The 18,278-nt window shown below is 37.9% G+C and overlaps 1 protein-coding gene and 1 long non-coding RNA gene across 2 annotated transcripts in view; both read left to right on the top strand.

Moving 5' to 3' along the window:
* The window catches only part of PPA2 (inorganic pyrophosphatase 2), a 35,418-nt gene extending 20,262 nt beyond the window's left edge, over positions 1-15,156 (top strand). The window contains exons 8-12 of the mRNA XM_085325606.1: positions 5,562-5,689; positions 7,470-7,555; positions 9,075-9,144; positions 13,897-13,936; positions 14,962-15,156. Of these exons, the coding sequence (XP_085181732.1) occupies positions 5,562-5,689; positions 7,470-7,555; positions 9,075-9,144; positions 13,897-13,936; positions 14,962-14,990 (353 nt within the window). The 3' untranslated portion in view covers positions 14,991-15,156. The remainder of the gene's footprint in view (positions 1-5,561; positions 5,690-7,469; positions 7,556-9,074; positions 9,145-13,896; positions 13,937-14,961) is intronic.
* A 510-nt stretch (positions 15,157-15,666) lies between these two features.
* Positions 15,667-18,019, top strand: LOC146583986 (uncharacterized). The gene is made up of 3 exons (XR_014898293.1): positions 15,667-15,790; positions 15,911-15,974; positions 16,903-18,019. It is a non-coding gene; the product is annotated as an uncharacterized LOC146583986 (long non-coding RNA).
* Positions 18,020-18,278: the final 259 nt, after the last annotated feature.

The following is an 18,278-nucleotide window of genomic DNA, read 5'->3' as shown; positions in this document are numbered from 1 at the left end:
TTTGGGATTAGAGTTGCAGTCCAGGATTAAAAAAAAAAAAAAGTGTCCCCCATCTGCTACAACAAAACATGACTGTAGCCTGCAGTGTCTAACAGCAGTCCTCATCCATTCTGAAAACAAACAAATCTGTTGGAATATGTGGTACAATATGTCCTTTTATACTTGTTTCCCCCCCTCCCCCCTTTCGCAGAGATGTTAATTATTTCAGCATAAAGGGACAGCAGTTGTAAATAAAACTGGTATCTCCCTTAACTGAAATGCGGCTATGTTATAGTAGTGGGCTGCTAAGGAAAGAAGAGGCTAAGCATTGCCTTCTAAGTCTGTCCGGTCATTTTTGTATCATTTGTTGAACATTTCCAATTGGTCTGAGAGTCATCACATTTGCTTTCAGCTCAGTGTGTGCACAGCCTCAGCGAATGTTCGGAAAAGATAATTCTGAGGCACCAGAGTGGTGATTACTTGAAAAGCCCAGCCTGAGCCTGCGCAGTGTGTTAATTCCTCTTGCTGCTTTAAGCAGACCCCAGGTACTCTGTATATTCTCCTTATGAGATTGTGATTATTCTCATAAGTGCAATTGATTTTCTGAGACTTCAAAGAACTTAAAACTGAGTAGTCTCAAGTTTTGAGCAGTTCTCTTTGTTTATTCACAGCACTCCACAGTACTGTGTCCTGCAGGTGCTTATTGATAAATACTGGTTTAAATTGGAAACCCTGCCTAGAACTCCCTCTTTTGTACAGAACAATGAGAAACTGTAGTTTATGGTTATAATACCCAGAAACGATCAGTGGTGCTCAGAATCTATTCAAGTGGGAACTGCATCATGAGTAGGAATAGCAGGGGCTAGTGTTTTTTTGGACTGAGTTTTACAAAGTAATCTGTTTGAAATTACAGCTCTTAATATCAGTGGGTGTGGGAACAATCTTTCTCTAAATACAAGCTGTACATCAGATGTAAGTGTGTGTATAAGAGGTTCTCGTATAAAACTGGCTGTTTTCAGATTTATCTGTTTCAGTAAGATCTGCCTTTATAGCTACCTGAAAACCACTGAGTTGTCTTTCTGCTCAGCATCTGCTAGCCAGGTGGCTATTAGCAGACCACCAAAATGGCTTCAGACCAAGCAGGTCTGGGAAAGGGCCTAAAATCTCCTTGTACTCTGAAACAGAAATCTTGGCAGTATAATAGTTCATGGCCTTTTTTTTTTTTTCTTTTTTTTTTTTAATGCAACATTGGCCAAGGGAAGAAGCAAATTCTAGGAGTAGAAAAGCTTCCTTTTCTGCTTATCTCCTAATTTGAAATAAATTTAGTAAATTGGAATTCACAGATATATCTGTGTACTTTACAAGGGAACTCTAAAAGGCTGAACAGTGTTTTGATGTTGTCATTTGGTCTGAACTTAAACATCATCTTTATGTTGATAAGAATTTTTGAAAGTGACCTGCAATGGAAGTAGGAAGTATGTTTGAAGCAACTTAAAGTCTGGCACTCAAAAGATCATCTTACGTTCCTTAAGCAAATCGGGCAAATCATGTAAGCTGGGCAAAGATGGCATTCTCCAGGTCATTTTCTGACTTGGGAATTTAGCAGTCGTTTAATGCTATTGCTCACTGGAAAGATGTCTGGATATATTAAACAGAAGTCAGCGATTTCAAGTGGCTTTTTTGCACTACCATTTGCTAGCACTGATACAGTTAACTGTGCTATATTGTTACGCTTCTTTCTCCATGTGCCACTCAAGACTGGCTTTTTGAGTTATGTGATCACACCCTAAATGGCAAAAATAAAGCACATTTTGTACCATAAAATCACACACTTTGTACCATATATTGTTTTACACGCTTGCATGTGAGTGTATTTATATGCAGAGCAACAGCAAAGGCCCTGAAATCCTTTGTTATGGATTTGCGTAAGCTTTCAATATAAAGAAATTAATTATCTGTACTGCAGCTCCACTCCTACCCCCTCACACCATGCTGCACAAAATACRCCAAATGCCTTTATATGGAATGTAGCTGCTGCTTCCTGTAAATGTTTATAGGATGTTATTAAAAACATATGTCCTCTCTTCTCACAGACCTTGTTTAGAAAGCTTGCTGCAAGCATGTTGTTTTAGCTTTGCTTGCAAGAAGAAGCATCTGTTGTACTAAAAATGGTAGTTCTGTACAAATGTTTTTGTCGCTCCCTTTTGTAAGGCCTGATAGAATTGGGAGCTGCATTTGCATTGGCTCACTCCCTTGACAGAAAGCTAGCAGCAGTTGTTTGTGCCAGCCTCTAGAGATTTTCCTTATGAGACTAAACTGCAACCCATAATGTGATAGCCAGCTCTTCTTACTTAACCCTTGGTGCATTTGGTAACTTTGGTACCTAGAAAACTTGGATCTCTAGTTGCCTGTAGGTAATATAGGGAAATTACCACCTAGAGCCCAGTGGATACACGCTGACACCGTGTTAGCTGCAGTAGCCTGACCTTTCTGTTCCCTGTCCCTGTGTGCAGGGGTTGTTTGCAGAGATAGAATCATGTTAGACCCGGTATGTGCTTGTAACTTCCATACATGCTTAGTCCCTTTTGACACTGGAGTGAATACATAGCTCTAAGGGAAGGTAAGCAGTCACAGTCAGGGTCAGAAAGCTGTGTCTGCTGTGGAGAAGACTCCTCTTTGTTCATATCTTCCTTGTAATATGAGATTAACTCCTACAGATATTAGTGCATTAAATCAATGTACTGCTTACCATTATCTTTGCTTTTACCTTTATTTGCTTCCTCTTCTATTCTCTGAGGATATTTTTCTCTTCCTCCCCCTGAAACTCCTAAGCTATTGTTTAAATTTCAAAAAAATTGGAGGAAGCTTGTCTTTCAAGCTTTTCTATGATGCCTTTTAATAAACTGAAGAGRTAGCTGTTGAGTGATGTGAAAGCTGCTATTTTTCTTAGATTTTTGTGCTGTGTGCTGAGTCCACAGCAACAGGATTAATTTTTGTTGTTGTTGCACTTTTTCCTGCTACTTGACCCCCAACTCCCATTATAATTTTTTTTAATCAACAGTGTAAGCTTCATTTGATGCCCTGTAATTCTCTTTCATAATAAAGAACAGTGAAATGAAGCATGGGAAGGGAAAAACAAGCAACTGCTGTACCCTTTCTCCAGTCCTCAAAACCAGAATATACAGCAGACAGTACTTTTGGGCCTTCTAATGCTGTAGCCTGGGTCTGTGCAGTCAGTCACAGGCCAGGTATTTTCCAGGAGATTCTCAGAATATGAGATTCTCAGAAATGATTTTGTTTATGAAGGAGGCCTTTCCTATTTTAAGAAGGTAATAAGAGCCTACCAAAGTTTATTCTAGCATTTGGGTCTTTAAAAGAAACGTATATAAGGAATGCCAGATGAGGAGGGGCTCAGATGTCTTTTGGTGAAGCCCTCCTGATGAACAGTTTTTAGGGAAATAGGAGACATATAACCAAGGAAGAGGAATGGAGAAGAAGCTTTAGTTGAGAGATCTGCTGGGACAGGAACCAGAAAAAGAGCAGCAGTCTGAGAAAGTCTGCTTGAATTTGAGCATTGTCTAGAGATGTAGGCTTGGAGTTCATCCACCATTGGGAGCCAAGGAAATTGCTGCAGCCTGGTTTGCTTTATAACCTGAAGAGATTTGCCATAATGTCTCTTTAAGAAGTGATAGAAATTGCAGATTTGATCCCCCACAAAAGGAGATCACATGGGCTCAGGATGGGAAGAGGGGTATTCCCTTGCTCAAAGAGAACAGGATGATGTACTGGAGTCCTGAAACCAATATTAATTATAGTTACAGTTTTCTATTGCTCAAATAAAGCATCCCGCTTCCAACCAAAACTCCACTCTTTCTTAAATCATTCCTTCTTGGTCCATCTCACCCATCCACCTACCCCTGTAAAAGGCTTCTTGTCCTTTTACCCTTATGTTTCAGGAAGATCTGCTTCCAGCCCAGCCTTACGTGCCCGTGCTTCCCCCGTCCCCCACCGTCTCTCTCCCCTGGGGATTCTGCCAGTGAAACTCCCTAATTTTCTACAGGCAGATGGCCAGCAGCCAAGTTCAAAATGTGTTTTACTTTGAGTCCATAAACACGTAGGCCTATTAAGTGCATGCAGAAGCAAAAATTTACATAGAGTTCTTCAAGGTTTTTTATTTTATTCTTTGGGTAGTATATGATCCAGTGGAATTTGGGAGTGGCACTTATCAGATGCCTGTGAACACTGCGTATCTTTTACAGGTTTAGTCTTAGGGTTTGGTCCGCATGTTAACTCTCAGTGGTTTGTTGAGAATTGAATGGTCTTTTTTTTTTTTTTTTTTTTTTTTTTTTTTTTTTTTTTTTTTTTTTTTTTTTTTTTCAGGTTAATGGACTAGACTTTAGAAAGATACTCTAGTTACTTAAAACTGGAAAGTACATGACTAGGAGTTAATCGCATAGACTAAGCACCTTTGACTGAGTAAACAGAAGCGTGTCCATCAGCAGTCATTGCTGGCTGGGAGGTGCCTGTGAATGAGACCCATCTACGGGGGGGGGGGAGAACAGAATAGCCAGACAGGATGGACAGAGTGAGAGAGASAGACAGCTAGGATAAGATGCCAGGGAAGCAGGAGGGGAGAAACAAGCAAATGACTTAGAAAACACAGAGAAAAGAGTAACACTACAGAAGGTGGCCTGGGCAGAGAAGTCATGAAATAGCAGGAAGACTGTTTACAGAGGAAGCACAGTGATTTAAAAGAAAAAAGGGAGGGGAAGGGGGGCAAAAAGCTCCGATTTCTGTCCGGAGGGGCTGTAGGAGACAAATAGATGGAAAGAGAAGGGTGCCAGTCTTGTAGAATAGAGCCTTCCTGTTCTTAATCTCTGCGTCTACAGGGGCGRCGTTCATCTCTGTCTCTAAAGGGTGCTCTGCAAATGACGTGYGTTCCTCCTTGGGTCCTCCTCCACATTGCACAGCAGGGCTGCAGAGGCAAGGGTAGAACTGGGAACTGGCTTGTCACTACAAGTGTGTAGATAATACAGGGTTAGCAGCAGAGTTAGTGTTCAAAATGCCTGGTGTGTGCCTGTCTTGTATCTAATGGGTTGAATTTGGAAATAATGAGAGTGAAGGGATGCCTTTAATACAAATTTGAGAAGTCAAGCCTATACTTTGTTTTGAGATAGTGGTTTAAAATCCATGTGTTGAAATTGTTTTTACTAGCTATTATTTCATTATAAAAAAAATTCCTGTAGTGCCTACAGTTGTTGAAGAATAAGTCTTGTGGAATAATCTAAGTATTGCAAGAGGTGCATACTGAAATGAAACCCTATAAACATGGAATTTTGTTCTTCTCTTTTCATAAAAGTATGGTCTTTTTATTCATTGTCCCTTTGGGTCTTAATTAATGAAGACCAGAAGGCAACTGTTTTACCTGTTCAATGTGGTGTTGAAATCATAAAATATTAACTATGGCAGCTGATGCAATAAAGTGATGTTCCCCTGATGATTTTGAAAGTATTCAGCGAAATCAACTGTTACCAAATCTATGAGTAAAAATTACCTCTCCTCCTCTTTTTTGATATCAACAGATATTGATGATGTCAGGAAGCACAAACCAGGTTACCTTGAGGCTACGATTGACTGGTTCCAATCATATAAGATCCCAGATGGTAAACCGGAAAATCAGTTCGCTTTTAATGGAGAATTTAAAGACAAGGTGAAGATGATGCAAAATTAAAGATGTATCTTGCCGTCATATGGCAGCCTTGCTCCACCTTAGAATTTTTGGAATTTCTTGTAAAGGAAGAGGAGCTTTAGCATAAAGAATTTTTATATGAGGGATCTTTGAGTATAGTATATGCAGGCAATAATAAATAATTTTTGGTATATTTAATTTTATTCAGGGGAAATAAATGTGGTATTAAAGGAAGTCAGTAATATCATTTGGTCTCGATCCTGAAGATACTGGGTTTGCAATACTTGTTACTATATTTTCATTTCTGTCTGTGAGAGGAACAAGCAGACTTTTTATTCATTTTTTTTTCTTCTTTTTCAATCTTGATTGATAAATTTTTGTGACATTTTTCAAGGCTGTGCACTTTAAGAAAGACAATAGGTTGCAGATTTTTCCGTATTTTGTATTTGCTCAAGGTATACTTTTTCCTAGTAATTTTATACAAGAACATTTGAGCTGTTTTTGGCTTGGAGGCTGAAAAAATATTTTTTCCTTTTTTAGAAAAAAAGAATGTTTTTTTTAAACATCCTGCAGCAAAAATGACCAGTGTTTGAAAGGAGAGTGGGCCTGAGAGTAGACTTTGCTGAAGCAAGGCTTTCCCTGGAGTTTTCCAGAGGAAATTGAGTTTGATTTGAGTAAGAATACTTTGCAAATCATATATCGTGCACTCTGTGTGCTTCTTCTGGTGGAGAATCGTAAGTTCCTAATGAATGATGCCCATGTGTCAGCTAGTTCTGCCTTGCAGTGTGCTTTTCGGACTTGTAAAATGCCTTCTAACCAGCGCAGGCAATTTTACATTTTTTGCCTGGTTAAAGAGATGCTTCAGCTCCCTTATGTGCTAAAACTGTATTTTAAATCAACCGAACCTAGGGTTGTAAGGCTGGATAGTCTGATATTCTGTTCCTCATTCTCTGTCATTGCTCTTCCTGATTTTCTTGCTCCATAGTTCTACCATAGCAACAGTTTAACAGGGATGTAGTCACGTCTTGGAGTTCAGGCTTGAAACTCTAAAGAACCTGACATAACCAGTTTGGAGCACTTGGATACTTCTCAAGCATTTCTGGAGACCCAGGATGTGGTGAGGCAGCTGTGGCTGTGTTCCAGCAGCTCTGGTGAAGTTCACAATGTTCTGGTGGCATTTTGCCAAGTCGCTCCTTGTTAGGAARTGTGAATGTTCCCTTGGCAGCTTTTTGCAAGCCAGTCTAGATATCATCATGTGGACACTGAGRGTTTTTTGTTTTGTTTTTGTTTTTTTAAGCCACCTCCTCCCATATTTTTGTTTTTAAACAACAAAAAGAATCCTGTTAAGCAGCTGATGTTACATTGTTGCAATTGCTTGTGTGATTTAGCAATTAATGAGCTAAAGGCACATTTTGGCATTAACTCTGATCCTGATGTGCACATACCACAGAGGAGTCAGGCTCATACGCTTTGTCCTGCTTAGGACCTGGTACAGTTATCTGTAGATGTAGGTGTCTGTTTAGTACGTAGTGCTGATTGCATTTTTTTTTTTCGTGTAGCCTTCGAGTTTTCTGGCTGCGGACTGAGGGAATGTCCTGAATATGTTCCCAGTGTATTTGACAGATAGTGAAGTTTGTTTCTTTTCATAAAAATGGTGTTATTTTAAGGGATCTCCTTTGAGGCCTCATTAAATTTTCAGAAAATATAACATGCGAAACAGTGTTTTAATAAACTAGTTCTGTGGGTTTTTTTCTGTTTAATAGCCTTTTAAATCTAAAAGCTTTTCCTTCATATAAACTAGGATTTTGCTGTTGAAGTTGTTAAATCCACCCATGAATACTGGAAAGCTTTGATTCATAAAAAAGCTGATGGAGGTTCTATTAAATGGTAAGTGTTCAGTCGAATATTTCTTCTTTGTATTGTGCTAGTAGTGTTGGTGTTTAACATGGGGCAGCTGTGCATGAGCTGCTTGGACTTTTTGCTTTGAGGTGACAGGAATATTCATGTTTTTAAGATTGATAATKAATTAATAATTAACTGTGATAATTATACCTTGTATAATAATAGTTTGTTAGTAAGTGATTCAAAAATATATTGATTATACAAAAATTATGTAGACTACTTAAACTTTCTAGTGACAGCCGCAGAAGGTGTGTTTGGGATCATTTGAGGAGAATCTCTATATCYCACACACATCCTGATTAGTCTTCTTGTCACTGTTTATTTCATCCTTTCAGTGCTGTGTTACTGTGGTATCAATTCCTTTTCCATTTAAGATTCTATAAATTTTTACATTTATTCTCCAGAATGCTGAATTACTGTTCATTACCAACCTTTGGCCTTATCTAAATTAAAATGGACTTTATTAAACTCTGAACTGGTTTGCATTGGCAGTTCTGGCAGCAGATGCCCTGAGGAGCAGGCAGGTGTGTTTGCCTGGTGCCATCCAAGGGCTGCAGCTTCACATTAGCTGAATCGGAAAGCAAAGGCTGTGCTCACGTAGTCACTGTCGTCTTGTACTTTCTTGGGGAAATATGWCTTCCTCTCTCTTCCTTGGGGCTAACTGAACAAATTCAAGAGTTGGACAGGTTAATAATTTTAGTATAACATTACAAAAATATTACAGGATTATATTCAAACTTGTTTTCATCATTTCAGAAGCACTTTGAGCTACATGTTAGTACCATTTAAAAAAAAAAAGTCTTGCTTTGAAGAATTGTGTAGAACCTTAAAAACTCATGACCAAACTCATTTTGGTATAAAAGGGTACGGATTCATAGTCTGCAGAAGACTGACACTAAATTTCTCTGCGCTTTGTGGAAGCAGTACAGGTTGCTTGATGTAAGAGCAGAATTTTTATCTGGGTTTTCTTTTCTTCYTGTCCATGCTTCAGGGTGCAAGTAGGTTACTGCAAACCAAGAGTGGCCTGCCTGTCTCTGTRTGCATGTAGAATCTGCCATCCTTTAAAGCACAAGAGATATGGGGAATATTTGTGCTATCCATACTAGCTATCCATACTAGCCAGTGAAGCAACTCCCTCAAGGAATGCCTGTTCTCTTTGTTGACCTTTGGGTAGATTTAGATTCTGAGCTGTGGTTCTTTGCATTGTACTCAAGTTAGCTGCSAGAAGCGGAGTGTGTGAGTACTGCTTATGTTAATGAAGAAAATCTGCATAAAAATGAAAATGACTCCCTCCCCCCCCCAACCTAATCCCACAGAAACAAAGAACATCCCCCTAGTTTTTCCAACATTGCTCATTACTTTGTTTTTGACTTTCTCATTTCTGGACAGATAGACACTTCTGAACTGTTTGTATGGAGGTGGGTTTTTTCCCCCATGGATCCTTAATCAGTTATCTGTCTCTTTTCTGGTAATTGATAAACATGTTATTAATTTTATTTCTCAGCACAAATGTTCTGGTGAGTGGTAGCCCATTTTGCTGCAGTGAAGAGGATGCCCGATCTATTGTGCAGTCGGTAAGGGCAATATTTACCTTTTTTTTTTTTTTTTTTTTTTATCTTTAGTAAGAAGAGGTTCAGAGCTCCAAAATGGAAAAAAAGTAGCTAAACTGAAATGGTCCATACTTTATGCCTTAGATTTTCCTTTAATTAAAAGGAAGAGCACAAAGGTTGTGGGGGAGACATAAGCATTATAATATAAACCTTTCATTGCAGTGGTCCAATTGTATTTTCTGGCAGGTTCATTACCATTCTGTTGGGATTTTTTTTTGTGTGTGTGTGTGGTTTTTTTTTTTTTTCCTTCTGTAGTGCTGTTTCTTCTGATTCTGAATAGCAAGATGGACTGCTATTTGTATCTAGCCTGCTGTCTTCTCTGTCTCCCCTGTTGCCATGAGTTACCACCCGGTGTTAGGACTCATTGACTAGCTGACTGTAGTCCCTAATCACTAAAAGCATCCTTTGTTTGTCTACTTGCATAATTAAATGCATTGCTGTAAAAGAGGAGGCTGCTTTTTTGAATGTTTCTTAAAGAATGCCTGTCATATTCTGCAAATTAACATAAAATTAAAACACACAGGTTTCCTGTTTAGRCGAGAAGGATGTCCTGCAGTCTGATGCTTTCATGTGCAAATGCTAGTGAAGGAGAATTTCTTCCATTTTAAAATATGCTGGTTTGGATGCCAGAATGTAAGCAAAGTTATGAGAAATTACCTGAAGAAAAGAACCCCCAAGTACTTAACATTTGTTTTTTTTTTTTTTTCTCTCTCTTTTTTAACATACTCTGTGGTTGTGCCTRTGCCCTGACCACAGGAGCATGCCAAGTATTTTGCACATGTCCATGGCTACTTGGGTAGCTAACTAACTCGGGCTGTGTACAGTCAGTGTTTTGCCCCAGTAGTCACAGTCCTGCACTTATGCAAGTGCAAGTCTCGAAGGAGACGACATCCGCTATCTGTGCATTTAAGAGTCCAACTACTGTTTCTAGTAAAAAGTTATTGTCCTAAGTGATATTTTGTCATAAGCAAATTGTCACTTGCAAAAAAGTTGGTTTCAGACATAAAGAGGTGTCACACTGAACTTTTTTTCTCTTCTGGTGTATTACTTAAATATTTATTTAAATSGTCTGGCATTTGTGTTCATGAATGTGTTTTGGTCCATTTTGATTAATGAGATTGTAGATTTTATATGAAAGAAATTTCATTCTGGTATTCAAATAAATTTTTAGTCRGTCACAGCTGTAAGCAAATATTCACCTCCCTTATACTTTCAAATTTACAAGAACTTTTAATGGATGTTTAAATGCAACTTAAATTTCAAGTTCATATATATATACTTAATTTGGACAGTGACAAATCTGCAAAGGAATATTTTCTTTTGTGTATTATGTGCTGCTTGTACTTTGAAGCATATAAATAAATAATTATCTACTTAAACCAGCAGTATCCATTATTTTGCCTTCTAATTACAAATTATATATTTTATGGAGTTTTGGATTTGTAAAACCTGTTTATAAAAATCCATACTTTGGATCGAACTTTATTTAATGTCTTAGGAATGTTTTGCTTTTTTATCAAATATTACACTTGGCTTTTTATGTCTCATATTATTTTCTTTAAGTGATACTATTGCTTTTGTGAAGTTGTCGTGCCGTACTCCTTTCCATTATTCTGTTTCAGTACGTTCTACATACATTAATTTTGTCTATGTAGGTGGCTGTCTTTTGCTACTTTCCAAACAAGGAAAAGATGCAGTCCTGTTTTACATACTGTTCTTACTGTATGCAATTTCCAATCTAAAGTAACTTGAAAAAGTAACACACTCTTGAAATATGAATGGCAGACAATCAAACTCTGAGTATAAGCAAATAAGTTGACTTGCACATTTTAAGTGGGTATCTTTTTGTCTAGTACACTGCATTGTCCAGTTTGGTTGTCAAGCATTCATCTCTTTCAAGCAGAAGTGAAAATACATGAGTGTTGGCTGCGGAATCTTAATGACCTTGGTAATTTTAAATTTAAGCTATCTGTATCTGTTTTTTTTTTTTTTTTGAAACTGAAAGCACATATTTTTTTCTAATTTATGTCCATCTATTAATTCTGGGATAAAAGCAGAAAAATGAAAAGCTGGAGTGAAGCTTTTTTATACTGAGAAACATATTTCAGCTGCTGCATAATCCCTGAGTTACTTGTAGCACTGAGAACTGGTTCATTACAGTCCTGTTTCCTAGGTCAGACTATGATTATGGAATTTGAGTGTTTGATAATTGCCTTTCATTAAATTAAGTGTACTGGATTTCAAAAAAAAAAAAAAAAAAAAAAATCAAAAACCAAAACCGCTCACTATTATTGTAAACCAGTCTTTATGGTCAAAAGAAAAATGTGATTAAGAACCAAATGGTAAACAAACATATAAACAAATCTTATCAAGTGCTTACCAAATTATGCACAAATCAGAATTTGATACATTTTGGATTGAGCAGTTCCGTGGGTAGTACCACTGATTTCAGGAGTACTTACTGTACTAGAATTTGACCTTTCATTATTTTATAGATGTGGGACTAAAACGGCTTGTTTGTGTTGGAATTCCCTCTGCACTGAGTTACTTTCAGGACAGAAGGTGTGTTGTAGTGTCAGATGAGTGGCGAATCAGGGATAACTCTGCAGCTGGGGAAGTTGCCATGTCCAGCCTATCCCAATGAGATCAGACGATAACCTCTGCATATGAGGCTGTGTACTGAACATTTGAACTACCTAGAATTATGCCAGCCCCCCTGCAGCTGCATGTGCACTGGAATTTTAAACTGTAGATGGTTAAAGTTTCTGTTGTTTCCTAGCATCTGAAAATTGTTTCATCTCTTTCTCAGCGCTGATGTTAGAACATGTTGAGAACTAAACCCTAGAGGAATGCAGCTTTGTGGCTGAATATGTTAGTGCTAAGATGTACTGTTTGTTTCGGGCTTCTAAGTGTTGCCATCTGCACAACTGACCAGGACAGCCGAACCTTTATTTAACATTAATCCCAAGAACTGCTTGCTCACTAGCTCTGTGAAGAAGCCGCTGAGGACTTTTTAAATTGGAAAACCTCCAAGGCAATCTATATATAGTTAGTAGAGCAGTGTTTCTCAGACTTAACACACAATTCTTCCCTTGTAGTACTGGAAAGAAAATGTACTAGGAAAGCTTTGCTAAATGAGGTCTCTCTGATTAAAAGACAGAAAAATCTCCTGGGGGGAAAATATTTGGCTTTTCCTTGTAATTTAAAAAATATCCACCAAGGTCTTAACCTGAACATTTACTAATATGTTTAAAATAATTCAGATCTAAGCAGGGAGGTCTGTTAACTGCCTTTCTGCCTACAACTTTTTTAGCAGGATATTTCCATTTAGGACTTAGTAGAAGCAGAATTATCTGTTCAGTGGCCAGTTGTGAAACAAAAGATGCTGTTTGTTTTTTCACCTGTACCCCAAATGAAAGGATTCTGTAGTGAAGAGGCTCCTGTTTCAGTGGAGTGGGTTTGTTTGACCTGTTCCTGGTGGGAAGATGGTCCTCTGAGTTCTCAAGTTAAACTTTCCGAGCAATTTATCTCGATAGAGGCAGGCACCTTTTGTTCATTGTGACCACTGGCTCTAACTGCCTTATGAGATAAGGCTGTGTTTAAAGCTGGAAAGGCTACGATAACACTGAAAAGAGGGGATGGTTTGGTGATGAGGCCAGGAGGACCTGGGTTACGTTCATCACACTGCCGCGTACTTTTCTTTATGACAACAGACCAGTCATGTAGCTCCTTTGTGTGTTTAATTACTGTGAGTGAAGCAGGAAGAACACTATTTTTCCCCTAAGCTACGCTTAGGGGGGGCCTGTGTCACAGCAAAGGCCAGTGTCCTCCCCGTTTTCACACTTGATTTGTGCATATGGGTGGATGTCGCAAGATCCTGTGTGCTGAGATACTCTCTTTCCTCATCAGTTATGTCAGTTGGAGAACTTGCCTCTTTGTGAGGAACTGAGGGAAGGACCCTGGAAGGTTATTGTTATTATTTGTATAACTACACTTGTATCTTCATTGTGAGGCAGATTGGTTCCAGCTGATATTAAAACTGACTTTAATTTCTTCCTTTAGTTTTAAGTAAAAGAACAGGATACACTGTGTAATACTGCAATAGAATAGTGCTGTATCCAGCTTTGCTGAGAAATGGACCTGGGCCTRCAGATTTACGTTTTAAAGCAGAATTTGTTGCTCTCCACAGATCTGGCTTCTACTCTGTCAAAATGTAGTTGTAAAAGGGTGTAATTATACACTTATTTTAAAACGTTTGAATCTGTGTAATATAAATTGTGTGTATATACCCACATGCCTACCTTATAAAACATGTACAGTGACATAACTGGAAAGATATTCTTACTCCTTGTTATGTGAACAGCAAATCTTGCTATCCTCAAAGACAACAGAGTAGGAAAATCCTCTTTGTTAGATAAGGTATTAAGCTATCACTCACTATTAGTTGTATATTTTGTCATTTATGAGCAACAAAGAAATTTGTACAGTAACTTAAAAAAAAAAAAAAAAAGTGGAAGATCTTTAAGGGTAGAACATTGCCCTGCAGGGCTTACAAAAGGTCCTGTTTATATTAATATACTAAAATCAAGAGCAAATCTCTTCAGCAGTAAAATAGCTTTGAGTTTTGGTACTACCTATGAAATTTTAACTTTAATACAACTAATATGTTGGTGGTGGGTTTTGTTTTTGGTTTTTTGTTTGTTTGTTTTTTTTTAGGCACCAGCGCCTGTGAATGGAGAGTCCATTTCCCAAGAAGGTATGTTCTTTTTACCCCAAATTGCATATGACTTTCTAAAATCATTTGCTTTAAAAATTGACATAAAAGCAGTCCTGTTTGAGAAAAGCACACATGAGAATGATGATAATGGTTATATTTTGTCAGACTGTCATGCCTGTCCCCTGTTAAATAATTGTGGACAGAATTTCAGGGGCAATTTATGGGAGAAGGTTACTGTTATGCATAGTCTGCGTAAAAAGATGAGAAGATGATTTTTTTTTTCTATTGCTTTGATCAGGGAAGGCAAACACCTGACACCTATCCTTTTTAATTGAAAAAAGGTTGCTTTGCTATATTGTCATTCCTCATAGTAGCTAACCAATCAAACCTTTTTCTAAAAGTGACATAACCACACTTACTTTTCAAGTGTATTTTTTAAAAATAAAAGCCACTCATTTTTATGACATTGTTTTTGACATTAACATATGTTTTTAGTCAGGAAATAAGGTTGCATCCTAGACTTTCATTTTTGTCAGCTACTACTACTTTTTTTTAATACATTTTTCTACTGACAAGAAGTCCATAGAGGAAATATATGCACTGTTTGAGATGGAGGAGGTTACAGAAGCACTAAGAGACTGAAAGTCATGAGTCAAATTCCAAATTGTTTGCGAAGTAACATCTGTGTAGCCCATATCATGGGAAAGCAAGTTGCATTCCATTTGCCCTTATATGGCATGACAATAAATAGCATTTATTTACTGAAGTATTACATCTCGGATATCTGACGGGCAGCTGAACATAATTTGCCAAATCTTTGATGTTTTCTGGGGATGGTCACATCAAATGTTGTACCTCGTTGCAGGGTAGTTCTCAGCCAAACTGTTAAAATCGGGGGCTTTAATTTTGAGGACATGCTTTTTGTAGGCTGGGGATAAGTTCACCCAGAAGTGTTGTATTAGGAGGGGAGACAGCTGAAAGGGTGGAATGTTGCTTTTGAAATGTTTGTGTTTGGCTAGTTGCATAGAATTAATGCCATTCTTGATGTGTGTGTTTTGTTTTAGTTGATGCCTGGCACTTTTTTCCCAAGTGATCGTGAATACATTCTGAAGCCCCATCAGCAAATTTTAAATCATGCCTTTTTTTTCCTGGGTTTTGAAGACATACAGACAAATGCACTGATTGCTAGATTCCTGTTGAGACAACTTTGCAAATTGTATGAACTTTCTRTCATGTAAATAAACGCTGACATAAAGTTATGTTTCCTTTCTGTGACTGTCTTGTACAGGGTGGAGGAGAGGGAGGAGGAGGGCTTGCTTACTTGCTTGTTCCTAAACTTCCGAACTCTAAGATTCCTCTTATCCATCGTGAAGTGCATCAAAAGAGATAGGAGATAAAAGTGGCTTTAACTTTTTTTTTTCCTCCAGATTTTGGAATAATCCAGTCATCAGGTGCTTAGGAGGCTCTGTTAATTTGCCTCTCAGGGCTTGTCTGTCCACTGTGACTGTAATCTTTTTCAGAGAGACAGTCATTTTTTGTGTTGTGGGCTTAGCAGCTTGCCATGTGCTCAAATATGCAACTGTGCAGTTTCCTGAGGTGTATTCTTTTTTTGTGCCCCTGGGTTCTTTGCCTGTTTCATAGGGTTATGGGTGTAGCATGTTTGCTTTTAAAAAGCAAATRCTTTACTCCAAAAAGTAATTCAATTAGGAAGGGCTGATGCCATAACAATTGAAATAAGGATGCACATGTACTGTGTAGTACATCCTGTTTTGATGACTTCTTTGTTTCATCACACAGGAAGGATTTTCCTTATGGAATGTTTCCATTTTTAGAGTTGTATGTGGCTGAAGGCTTCTGATAGTTCCTCATGCAGTGGGATAAAGTTAATAAAAGGTATAGAACTGAGCTTTGTGTTTTCCTAGTAAATATATCTGCCATATTTTCTGCTGCAGGATTATATCAGATCTGTCTGTACTACCTGATGTTCTCTCTCATTTTTTTTTTTTTTTTAAGGTAGAAAGAGAAGAAATGATCATACAGAGAGACAACATTACCTGGTCTGTTAATGAGACCATAGGTGAGCGTTGGGTAGTTTGTACAGTGACTGAAACAAAGGCTTGATATTGCTGACGTTTGATGGAAGTGGGAGATAGAAAACTGATAAATATAAGCTGTGGGCTTGACATAGAGGATTAACTTTTCTTTACAAAGAATGTTATTAATAAGAAAACTTTCACCCTCAGGGTATGTTTCTTTGATTTTTAGGAAGTAATTTTCTGCTTTAGAGACTTTGCTCTAGAAAGTTGTGTTGTGTGTAAACACTGGTGAGAGGCCTCAGCACTTCTGAGTAGTCTTGAGTTCTCCTGTCTGCAAGGGGTTTTGCATTGTTGTGTGTGTGTGTGTATATATATATATATATAAAAAATATATGTGGATTAGTTGTATGGCAAGGGATGAAAAAATGTAACCTAAGTCTCACATATTAAGACTACTTTTTTTTTTTTTTTTTTTTTTAATCCAGAGGTATGTTATATCCAATGTATATTTACAATACTGATTTGGCATATTTGCAGAATTCTAAGATATTGTGCATTATACCTGCAGATGTAGAGGCTTTTTTTTTTTTTAATTGATTAAATATTTTCCCTAGTGTCTTGGGCTCATGTGCAGCCTCTCAGTATGAAATTACTCAGGTTATAGGTGAGCTATTGTAGAGTGCAGAACAGCTGCCACATTTGCCTGTGCGGTGGTTACATCTAAGAGGCTTGCTGTCCTGCAAAGTGCTTAGGGACAGTTGGACAATGAAGGGTACTGTTAAAAAMCAAATTATCTGCCTTATATATAGCTCACTTCTGTACTTTTTCTAATTTTTGAGACACAGAAGGGAAGGGCAATGTAAGCATACGAAAAACAGCCATTGTTTACAAACAGACACCCATGCTAAAATATCAAGAGTAGGTTAAATAGTATGGTTTTATTTCTACGTTATTTCTCTTTTCACACAGAATCACAGAATAGAGGTTGGAAGGGACCTCTGGAGGTCATCTAGTCCAACCCTCCTGCTCAGGCAGGGTCACCTAGAGCACATTAGATGGAATCGTGTCCAGGCGGGTTCTGAATATCTCCAGAGAAGAAGACTTCACAACCCCTGGGCAACCTGTTCCAGTGCTCTGACACTCTCACAGTAAAGAAACTTTTCCTTGTATTCAGATGGAACTTCTTGTGTTTCAGTTTGTGCCCATTGCTTCTTGTCCTGTGACTGGGCACCACCAAGAAGAGTCCAGCGCTATCCCCATGACACCCTCCCTTAAGGCATTTGTACACGTTGGTGAGATCCCCCCTCAGTCTTCTCTTCCCCAGGCTGAAGAGGCCCAGCTCTCGCAGCYGTTCCTCAGAGGGCAGGTGCTCCAGTCCCCYAATCATCTTTGTAGCCCTACGCTGGACTCTCTCCAGTGGCTGCATGTCTCTCTTGTAGTGGGAAGCCCAGTACTGGGCTTTTTTACTGTAAATAACTTCAGTAGTGCTTTTTAATTTATAACTTCATTAATGACATTAGATTAGGAACTGAGAGAAAATGTTTAGATCAGATTAGACTTTATGCATGTAAATAACAATAAATAGCATTTGGGGAATCTGAAAACTGATACTAACTGAAATGCCTGGTGCTGTCATAAGTTTTGAAAATGTTAAAATATTTCCTGCATGGAAAGTATAGAAACAGATGCCTGTCTTGTCTTCAGATTGCTTACAACATCTGCTTATGTACATTTTCTAAAGGTTTTTCCCAAGTGGAATAAAAAGATGTACAAAAAATGTACAGTTATATGTAACCTCACTGCTAAAATGTACTGAATGGTGCTGACGTGGGTTTCAGAAATGGAGTGTAATGAAAAAGCTGTGGAGAGAATATCTGCTAATAAGAGGATTGGGGGATGGGACAGAGACGCTCAAGAATTATGTTTTACAGATCTCTTCAGGAAAAACAAGTTTGCTATAAACGCTTGGTTTTTGTTTTGTTTCCCAGGCCAGGTCTTCTGTTTGTCCTTAGTTATATGCCTAAGTGTAGCATTTAAAACTGGATTCATTGCAGTGGAAAGCTTAGTATAGCAATTCTTGCTTCTCAATAGATGTATGAAATGATTTTTTTTTTTCATTTCTAATGCCATTATCTCCTGGAAATAAGTCTTGAAGGGAAATAAAAATCTCTTTGCAAGAAATAAATCCATCCTAATTGCATCTCCTGCATTGAATCTATAATACATGTAGCTGTGTAATTCTTTCAAGGACAACTATGCATCTTGATTTCCTTTTTTAAGGAAAGAAAGTGTTGCTCTTTGTCCCTATTGTGATAATGAAGCTTCTTTTTACCTATGTAATTCAA

Source organism: Rhea americana, unplaced genomic scaffold, assembly GCF_003343005.1.
Source record: "Rhea americana isolate MKP2758 unplaced genomic scaffold, rheAme1 scaffold_99, whole genome shotgun sequence".
NCBI classification, from domain to species: Eukaryota; Metazoa; Chordata; class Aves; order Rheiformes; family Rheidae; genus Rhea; species Rhea americana.
Note: the sequence above shows the minus strand (reverse complement) of the source record. Positions and strands in the feature narration are given on the sequence as shown.